The 10,760-nt window shown below is 44.2% G+C and overlaps 1 protein-coding gene across 2 annotated transcripts in view; it reads right to left on the bottom strand.

Annotated features, from left to right (window-relative positions):
- Positions 1-32: 32 nt before the first annotated feature.
- The window catches only part of SDHC (succinate dehydrogenase complex subunit C), a 34,038-nt gene continuing 23,310 nt past the window's right edge, over positions 33-10,760 (bottom strand). Inside the window, exons 5-6 of one of the 2 annotated variants that reach the window (XM_045876773.2) lie at positions 4,083-4,246; positions 33-877 (exon numbers count right to left, since the gene is read on the bottom strand). In XM_045876773.2, coding sequence (XP_045732729.1) covers positions 773-877; positions 4,083-4,246 — 269 coding nt within the window. In that variant the 3' untranslated portion in view covers positions 33-772. Of the gene's footprint in view, positions 878-2,329; positions 2,560-4,082; positions 4,247-10,760 lie in introns of those variants that run through there. The other variant, XM_064593809.1, reaches the window with a different exon arrangement.

The following is a 10,760-nucleotide window of genomic DNA, read 5'->3' as shown; positions in this document are numbered from 1 at the left end:
ATTCTCTTGGTTTCTCTAGATTTCAAGGAGAGTCAAAGACAAAATGAGTATTTTAATTCAGTTTCAGAAACAGATGTCACATGAATTTGGATTAGAAAAGAGGCTTGTTTTTCCAGAAATGCAGGCGGGGGGGGGGGGGATAACCCTTAATAGGTTCACTGTAATCTTCTGGATCTTCCTTTTGCATTAAAAGCTATATATCTTCTCCCCAAAGCACCTGCTTTAAGAGTCAACTGACCCTCTTTATCTCCAGCTAGCTGGGACAGGCTAATTCCCCTCCACCCCCATCCCTCTTTCAGTCATACTGTGTGGGTGCTGAAGACCCTGGGCTCTGACCAATGAACACAACTGTCCTTTAAGCTAGCAACCCACAGGCAATGGCACCCAAAGCCCCATGGCAGAGGCCACAGAGCCTCCACTGTTTCCACTGTCTCAGGAAGAAGGAGCCAAAAGCTGACCGTCAGCACAAATCAAGGCCCAATATGGAGAGAGAATGAGGGCTTCCAGGCCCAGAGAAGGCTGCAAGCTGGGGGCAGGAAAAGGGAAGTTTTGAGTCATTCCATCTTTAGAAACAAGGGAGGAAACCAGACCCTCTCCCACTGCTCGGGTTCTAGGAGGTACTCTACTGTTGCTAAGCTCCGAGGGGATGTGCAAGCACAAAAGGGTCTAAATAAATCGGGAGAACTTTGTCTTGGCTGGAGAAGAGAGTGACAAACAGGAAGATAGGTCAGTGATTCATTTATGGGAAGACAATGCTGGGAACTTCAGCTCTTCACATGGCTGCCAGCCCTACAGAGGACAACACAGTAAGAACCAAGACAGCTACTCCAGACTGGTCCAGCTGGGGAATCTTCAGGCCTTTCCCTAGGTCCCACATCTGCAGAAAAAAGAAAAGAAAAAAAAGAGAAGAAAGAATTTCAGCCATCAGGGCCCTGGGTACTCTCCTTTCTGAGAAAGGAGGTCCACCTCATGGAATGGGCAACTGGTCTTGGCGTGGTTCTAGGGAAAAGCACTTCGCCTGGACCCGCCTTTCTGAAACCCACAACGTGGTACCTACCACCCACTTGTCCCAGTGACAGAAAAGGCATATATATGAAGTATAGCCCCTACGTACAAAAGCTTCCAGACTAAAGAGATCAAACTTTCCCTCCTGGAACAAAACCAAATCAATGTTTCCCAAAGTGTGTTCCTCCACAAACCAGTTCCTCAGAATGCTAAAAGGTGTTGCATGGGGGAGAAAAGTTCCATGGTCGAATAAATTTAGTAAACATTTAACTGCAAGATTTTTGAAACAATTTATTAACATACATGGTGAAGCTCCAACAGGGATATAAGATACATGGTTTCTTAGATACAGTCAACCACAGAACCACCACCACCTCCCCCCACCCCTGCCTCGGGAAGTAACATCCAGTCAGAGAACTAGAATTCTAAAAAACCCTCTGGGATCTAGACACTATTTCTCAATTTCGTTTGCCAGTATATTTACAGCACAAGTTCATGAAAGAATAAGCAATATTTACCATTAGTATGTGTGCTGCATTCTATGCATTATATGCTATTAAATTTCTGGGGTTTTTTTTTGGTTTTTTGTTTTTAAAGTAAGCTCTACACCCAATGCTGGGGGCTTAAACCCACAACCCCAAGATCAAAAGTCACACTCTCCACCAACTGAGCCAGCCAGGAGCCCCTAAATTTCTGGGTGTGTTGGTAATAACCCACTAAATTGGTTTTCTACCCACTACATCAAAAACCAGGGTTTTAAAAACACTGATCTAGCCTCTCCTGTACCCCAGGGACACTGCCGTATTATATATAATCTAAGTCACTAAAAGAACCCCTAGGGCAAAGGTAGAATTCTTAGGTTCTACACTTTCCATACTTGACTGCCCCCATATAACACAAACGCCCACACTCTGAATGTTAAACTAAATTAGGAGTACTTAAAAGTTAGAGAGAACCAGAGGGGGAGGGGGAGGGGGAGGGGGGGCGGGGGGGTGGAGAATCGAGGCTCTACTTAGATCAGATTAGGGGTCGAGCAGGTCCCCACACAGAGCTGTTTTACTTATATAGGTACAGTGTTTTACCAAAAAAAATGGAGTCCTACTGGCAGGTGGTGACGGGGGGGGGATACTCTCTAGAAGGCCAGAGACCTGGTCACTTCCCACTCTTTTCTATCAATTCCACTCCCCTCTCCCCATTAGATCTTCTGGAAAGGCAACTACCAAGCTCAGAGGGCAAGAGCTAGGACTCTCTGTCATGGAGAACAGATCAAATCCTGTCCCATACTCAAGAGCCAGTACTTTCTACAAGAAAAAAATAAAAGCAGATTTAAGGGGTAAGAAAAGCCTTTAGGCTCCTCACTTCTCTCAACGAAGAGCTTACCATTACAGGCAGGAACCAGGGCAGAAAAACCTTGACTGAGTTCTGAGATTTTACAAAACCTCTTCCCTTTCCCTCCCCACATACTGAGACAAAAGCAAATATGTGGTAAGTTCTGCTAGAGTCCGGATGTGAACAGAGGAAGCTGATCAGCTGATTTCATTAGAGAGATTGGTTCTGTGGAATAAGAAGTCATTAATGGAAATGCCCTCCTTCTCTATCCCCTCCCGAAGGGAAGTGAATTCATTGTGAATCAAACTGAACACTGCCCCAGGGAACAGTTGATAGATACACTTAATAGGTCATTTAGTCTCTCCCTTTTCTGATTCCATTAAACTGTCTATTGGACCAGATTGAAATTCAGAGAGTGTGTGCCTCTAGATTCTGATGTGGAAATTATAAAGGTCAGATTAAGGCAAGAATATCCATCTGACAGATGGCTCAGGTTAGGAAGGAACTGGAAGACAAGAAAGAATGGAATCATAATTGTCTTCCTGGGAAAGAAAGCAATACTAGGGGTAGGGAGACCACAAAACATGAAATCCTAAAATGTTGGAGGAGGGACTGATCTCTGACCTGGGGCAGACATGATTAAGCTTTAATTCCATTATATAAAGAGAAGGAGGTGGTGCCTGGGTGGCTCAGTGGTTAAGCATCTGCCTTCAGCTCAGGTGTTGATCCCGGGGTTCTGGGATCGAGCCCCACCCAGGGCTCCCTGCTCAGCAGGGAGCCTGCTTCTCCCTCTCCCCCGTCCCTGCTCCCGCTCTCTCTCACTCTCTCTCCTGTGCATGTGTTCTCTCTCTCTAATGAATAAACAAAATCTTAAAAAAAAAAAAGAGCGAGAGAGAGAGAGAGAGAAGGAGGGGCTCCTGGGTGGCTCAATCAAGTAAGTGTCCGACTCTTGGTTTCGGCTTAGGTCAGATCTCAGGGTCCTGGGATCGAGCCCCATGTTGGGCTCTGCACTCAGTAGAGCCTGCCTGTCCCTCTCCCTCTGCTCTTCCCTGGCTCGTGAGTGCGCCCTGAGTACAGATGCATGCACTCTCTCTCTCTCAAATAAATAAACTAAAAATAGTAACAGAAGTTAAAAAAAAGAGAGCGAGAGAAGGAGAAAAGTCATGTAGGAGGAAGCATGGACAGTTTTCAGGCCATCAAAAGATTCCTAACCCCAATATTAAAATCTGGGATCCTAGGTATCCAGTTACTGTTAAAGTTGGCCTCATTTTCTCCAAGAGCTCAACAAAAAACAAAAACAGTTAACGCAATCCAATGTCAAGATAACTAAAGTTAACATATTCAACTCCAACTGAACTTGTCACCCTGGGTTGATAGGAATGTTAGACTGAAAGCAGCAACCATCTAGCTCAGAATTGAAACCCCAAGGTCTAGAACAGGGCCTGACACATCAGAGGGATGACCTGGCTTCAGGGGTCTCTTTTAGCAACACGCCCCTTAAAAATAGAACAGTTCACACCGAGACACTGCAAGTATCTGCCAGGCCTATACCCAGAGCTCAGTGGGATCCCCAGCAGGGCTGCCAGGAGTGCACGCGGATCTAGTTTAGCTCTCCCCAGGAGCCCCTGAGCAAAGGTCCAGACAACTAACTTTAGGGGTAGCACTAAACCCCGGCAATGAAGGAGAGAATCCCACACTTCCCTACACTCCCTTCACCCAGAAAATGTATAAACCAACAATTAACTTACCAAGTGTCGGATCCCATTCCAGGTGTGATACATGAGAGGGAAGACAAGTGCAAACTTGGCCGTGTAGATCAGTGATGGCCCCAGACACAGGGACTTCACAAGTTCCAAGTGAGACTCAAAGTTCCCAGGGATCAACAGGGCCGACAAGCCAAAGAGAGAGACCCCTGAGGAGAAAACCAAGTCAGCCCATTACAGCTGTCCACCTGCTACCACTACTAAAACACATAAAACTGGGTTCTCTGACAGGCCCTGGCACCTCATGCAATTCTGACCCATTGTGAAATGGGGAAGATTTAGACTAGTGTTCATGTCTGTAGTGGGAGGTAGGCTACTTGGGACCTGATCCTAATCTCTCAAATTTGCCATACAGGTTAGCAGATTATTCCTCCTTCGAACATTCCTCTCGACAAAAACTTCACTTGCCACTTCAGAAGTCACCTTCTGACTGTACCTACATTATTATCTCCGTAAGAAAAAGTAAAAACAGTATATTCAGTCCAAGGTAAAGAATCATTCAAATCTCTACCACACACACACAAAATGTAACGCAAAATGGATCGGAGACCTGAACGTAAGAGCTAAAACATTAAAACTCTGAGAAGAAACCACAGGAGTCAATCTTCACGACCCTATATTAGGCGCTGGTTTCTTAGATACGGTGCCAAAACCATCGTAACAAAAAAATAAATTAGATTTTATCAAAATTAAAAATTTTTGTGCTGCAAACAATGTCATTAAGAAAGTAAAAAGATGGGGCGCCTGGGTGGCTCAGTCGGTTGAGCAACTGCCTTCGGCTCAGGTCATGATCCTGGAGTCCCGGGATCGAGTCCCGCATCGGGCTCCCTGCTCGGCAGGGAGTCTGCTTCTCCCTCTGACCCTCCCCCCTCTCATGTGCTCTCTCTCATTCTCTCTCTCTCAAATAAATAAATAAAATCTTTAAAAAGAAAAAAAAGGGGCGCCTGGGTGGCTCAGTTGGTTAAGCGACTGCTTCGGCTCAGGTCATGATCTTGGAGTCCCGGGGTGGAGTCCCACATCGGGCTCCCTGCTTGGCGGGGAGTCTGCTTCTCCCTCTGCCCTTCCCCCCTCTCATGCTCTCTCTCAAATAAATAAATAAATAAATCTTTAAAAAAAAAAAAAAGAAAGTAAAAAGATGAACGAAAGGCACGGCACAGGGAACAATGGCAGTGCGCTAAGGTGTGTGCGGACAGATGGTGCTTGCAACTGTGCTGAGCACAGCCAGGTGTGCTGAGTGGCTGACCCAGCACGCTGTACACCTGAAACCAACGTAACACGTAGGCCGCTATACTCACATTGGGAAAAAAAAGTAAAAAGACAACACAGAGTGAGAGAAAGTATTTGCAGATCCTATGTCTGTAAGGGACACGTATCCAGAATATACTAAAGACTCTTACAACTCAATAATAAAAACACAACCCAATTTAAAAACGGACAAAGGATCTAAATAGGTATCTCTCCAAACATAGATAATTAAATGGCCAATAAGTCTACGAAAAGATGCTCAACACCATTAGCCGTTAGGGAAATGCAAATCAAAACTTCAGTGAGAGAGAGCCCGGGTGGCTCAGTCAGTTGAGCATCTGCCGTCGGCTCAGGTCATTTTCCCAGGGTCCTGGGATCAAGTCCTGCAACAGGCTCTCTGCTCAGCGGGGAGTTGCTTCTCCCTCTCACTTTCCTTCTGTGCTCTCCCGATCTCTCTAATAAATAAAATCTTAAAAAAAAAAAAACCATGATGAGAAGCTACTTCACACCTACTAGGATGTTATAATATGTAAATATAAAATTATGTGCATGTATATAAAATATACACATTTATATAAATAACAATGTGTTTAATTTTTTTTCCTGGACAGAGACTGCGAGCAAGTGAGCAGGGGGGAGGGGCAGAGGGAGAAAGAAAGAGAGAATCTTAAGCCTAGCATGGAGCCCAATGCAGGACTCCTGAGATCATGACCTGAGCTAAAATGAAGTCAGACACTTAACCAACTGAGCTACCCAGATGCCCCTCAAATATGTCTAATTTATATTTAAGAACATAAATATAAAAAAACAGATAACAACAAGTGTTGGCAAGGATGTAGAGAAATTAGGATCTCACACATTGCTGGTGGGAATGTGAAATGGTACAGCCACTCTGGAGAACAATTTGGCAGTTTCTCAAAACGTTGACAGAATTAGGGACGCCTGGGTGGCTCAGTGGGTTAAGCGTCTGTCTTCAGCTTGGGTCATGATCCTGGAGTCCCGGGACTGAGCCCCACATCAGGCTCCCCACGCAGCAGGGAGCTTGCTTTTCCCTCTGACCCTCCCCCCTGCCGTGCACTCTTTCTCTCTCTCAAGTAAATAAATATTTAAAACAAAAAAGAAGCTTATGGTTTAGTAGGGGAGACACTTAAGTAAATCAATCTATAGTCCAAGGTAAGGTGCTGGAGGGCACTGGCACTTAACAAAGGCATATGTGTGCATGGGGTGCTCGGGAGCAGAACAATCAAAACCCATCTGGTAGGAGGGGGGAGAGTATCCTGAAAAGCTTTTTCTCAGAGGTGTATTTAAGCTAAGTTTTGAGAAAAGAGCTGAGGGGGGCAGAGAAGTGGGGAGTGGCAGGATACATCAAAGAGGGCCTGATATGCTAAACTACAGATTTTAAACTCGATCCTGCCAGTCAAGGATGACAGATTTCATCCTGGTGCCAATCAAACACAGTTCATCTCAGTGCCAACCCATATCAATTAATAATGGCTACCTAAAGTGTTTTTGTAAGACATATAGATGGCCAACACACACATGAAAAGATGCACAGTATCATTAATCATCAGGGAAATGCAAATCAAAACCACTATGAGATATCACCTCACACCAGTCAGAATGGCTAGTATCCAAAAGAGAAGAAATACCAAGTGTTGGCAAGGACATGGAGAAAAGGGAACCCTTGCACACCGGTGATGGGAATGTAAATTGGTGCAAACACTGTGGGAAACAATATGGAGGTTCCTCAAAAAATTAAAAACAGAAATACCATATGATCCAGTAATTCCACTACTGGATATTTACCCAAAGAAAACAAAAACACTAATTCAGGGCGCCTGGCTGGCTCAGTTGGAGGAGCATGACTCTTTATCTCAGGGTCGTGAGTTCAAGCCCCATGTTGCGTGTAGAGATTACTAAAAATAAATAACAACAATAACAGAAACACTAATCCCCTATGTTTATGGCAACATTATTTACAATGGAAGATATGGAAGCAGCCCAAGCGTCCATCAGTAGATGAATGGACAAAGATGTGGTATATGTACACAGCAGAAGATGACTCAGGCATAAAAAAGAATGAGATCTGGCCATCTGCAACAACACGGATGGGCCGCAAGAGAAATAAGTTAGCTAGAAAAAGATGAATGCCAGGTGCCTGGGTGGCTCAGTCGGTTAAGCGTCTGCCTTCAGCTCAGGTCATGATCCCAGGGTCCCGGGATCGAGCCCCGCATCGGGCTCCCCGCTCAGCAGGGAATCTGCTTCTCCCTCTGCCCTGCCCCCACACATGTGCTCGTGTTCTCTCTCAAAAATATTACCTTAAAAAGAAAAAGACAAATACCGTATGATTTCACTTATATGTGGAATCTAAAAAACAAAACAAACAAATGTACTCTTAAATACAGAGAACAAACTCATGGTTGCCAGGGGGGAGGGGGTTGGGGGAACAGGTGAAATACATGAAGGGGATTAAGAGGCACAAACTTCCAGTTATGAAATAAATCACAGGGATGAAAAGTACAGCATAGGGAATATAGTTGGTAATATTGTAAAGATACTATACGGTGACAGGTGGTGACTTCACTTATCCTGAGCCCTGAGTAATGTATACAGTTGTCAAATCAATATACTGTATACCTGAAATTAAAAGAAAAAAAAAAAAGGTGTTATAGTGGGAAGGATTCTTAGGCTGTATCATATACAGAAACAATGACCTGCCCTGGCCTCAGAAGGAGGGGAAGGTTACTTGGGTCAAATACTGCCATTCCTAATGGGACTGATAAATCATTAAGAGTTTTAAACTGGACAGTGATATGGTCAGATACACCCTTTGAAAACATCAACTTGGGAGCAACAGGGGGACAGATGAGAAGAGTCCGTGGAGGCAGGAAGTCTGAAAAGGATGCTGTGGTAATTCCAAGTCTCCAGTGGACGAAGGTGAGGGCTTGACTGAAGACAGTAACAGGGAGAATAAAGAATGGAAAATTTGGTAAAATTTGGGGATTTGGGGTAAATGAGATAAGTCAAGGATGGTGGTTTGCAAGGGCTACTGACTAGATAATGCCCTTCACCCACACAGGGAACGAAGGAAATGCAGGCTGTTTTTAGTTTCAGTTTTGATTTGTCTGCGGATGCATGTTCATCAGTCGAGAGTACCGCTAAGTTCGAAGTACCACGGAACAGCACGTGAGGATACGCAGTGAGCAGCTGGCCAGAGGCCTGAAGCGACCTGGGCTCTGGCTTAAAGACACAGATTTGAGGGCCACCTGCATGTAAGCGATCAGTGAAGTCTGAAGTGTGGATGGGCCAACTGGGGAGGTGAAGTCCTCGGAGGCAAGGGCCATGGCTCCTCGTTTCTGGAAGCACCACAGTTCACACAGAGAGCAACACAAAACAGGTTCTCAACGCTACTGGGTCAAGAAGTACAGCTGGTAACGTGGGACCTGTGACTGGAGACTGAAGTGGGGGGCCATCTTGTGGGGCTGTGCCTTTAACCTGTGGGGTCTGCACTAACTCTGAGTAGTGAGTATCAGCGCTGCACCGAATTGGAGACACCCAGTTGGTGCCTGGAGAATTGGAAAATTTGTTATTAATGGGAAAAACATGCATTTGGTGTCAGAAGTGTTGAGTATAAACAGTTCAGAAAAGGGCCTTTTTTGAAAGAACAGGGCAGCCAATACGGTCTCTCTTCTAATTACATCTGGATTGGAATTTGTGTAATGATCTCCTTGACCTCCCAGAGACATCACTTACTTTTTCAGATTATAAAAACACTGCAAAGAACTACAACATTATAGAAATGTATGGTTTAGAAAAGTTCTCCATAATCCCACACCGCTCAGAGATAAACCATTTTGTGTACATCCAGAGACACTGTGTCATTTTATGTTTTTAAGTACCAAACCCATCAGAAAAATACTACCTATTTCAAATATGTTTATTGCTACAGCCACCATTTACTTAAAACTTACATAATTATTTAATCTTCCTAACAATCTGAAAAATTAGTAGCACCTTCATTTCACTAACAGCTGAAGAAATGAGGTTCAGAAACATTAAGCATATCCAAGTTTACTGAGCATTAAGTGAATGGGCTGGGATTCGAACACAAAACTCAAGATTCTTTCCACTAACACCACACCTTTTTCTTAAGCACCTATAAACTCCTGACTCATAATTGTTCTTTTAGACTTGCTGGTGTTTCCATCGTTTAAAAAAATACCGATCTTGAAAATACTGGTGTAGCAGAATGGTGTCAAGAACATCTGATTTATTTTGAGACATTCATTTGCTTTTGAATTGATTTAACTAACAGACAAAATTCCATAACATTCATAGAAGCAAAGGCTGAAGACACTGCTGTTCACACCCCGGGATTTCCATTAGTTTTGACTCTGGAAGGTTATCTGAGAGTAGGTGGTGTTATTCTAGGATGAGGCAGTCCTATCAGTCTGGTCTTCTAAGAGGTGAGTGTTGCTATGAGCGGCCCTCCCTGGGACTCAGTGGTCCGACTGCTGTCACGTTGGGTGCATAGATGGGGGCTGAGTCTTTCCGGATATCTAAGGCACATGTGTGGCTGGTGAAGTTTCGGAGCTGCAGGTTTGCACTGAAATTCAAGAAACAGTGGAGGGGCCCCCTAACCTCCTATCTGTCCAGACTGTCAAAGATCCTTGAATCCTCTTGGGTCATATGTTCTTCCTAAATCTTCTCAAACTAGCTCAGTTCATGGTACCTCAGTGTTTTCAGTAATTTTTTTTTCAGGGTGCCCCTAAGCCAAAAGAAATACCTAACGGTTGTTTCTTAAGTAATTCAATTCAAGCAACTCAAGTATTTATGCCCTAACAATTTTGTAGCCATTTGAAAGAAAAAAATCATCCCCATAACAGAGAGAAAAATTTTTAAAATTTCACTCTTAAATAACCACAATTATTTACTAATGAGATGTATACACTGTTGGATAGAGAACATATCCAACCCTGAGTATCAGACTGAACATCAGCATCATTCCCTGATCCACACTGACTTTCATACAGGCCAGGCTGAAGAATCGGCCCGTCAGTGAGAGCCTGTGGGGACGCACAGGCAAACCTGTTGCTCAGGCAGTCAGCATCTTTTCTGGAAAAGCTAAAGGCCTTCCATACAGACTTACAAGGTAACTAGTGGAACTCCAAAGTGGCTGTTTTTTTCTTCTGGACTTTTCATGAGATGGGCCATTAGTCACTGATTCTCAACTGTGATGTGTTATGTATACATTAGGAATCCTGGTCACTGAGGTGGTGTAGAGAAAGTGGTGAGAACACCACCTCTGGCGAAAGGCAATGTGAGTTCAGTCCCCCTCTGTCACTAACCAGCTACTATTTCCTCACTTCCTCTTCTGCTTATATTAATAATGCCTTGTTCGGACTGTGAGAATTAAGT

This window comes from Mirounga angustirostris, unplaced genomic scaffold (assembly GCF_029215605.1).
Source record: "Mirounga angustirostris isolate CCGP_5_RB_7025 unplaced genomic scaffold, mMirAng1.0.hap1 SCAF_6, whole genome shotgun sequence".
Classification (NCBI taxonomy): Eukaryota; Metazoa; Chordata; class Mammalia; order Carnivora; family Phocidae; genus Mirounga; species Mirounga angustirostris.
Note: the sequence above shows the minus strand (reverse complement) of the source record. Positions and strands in the feature narration are given on the sequence as shown.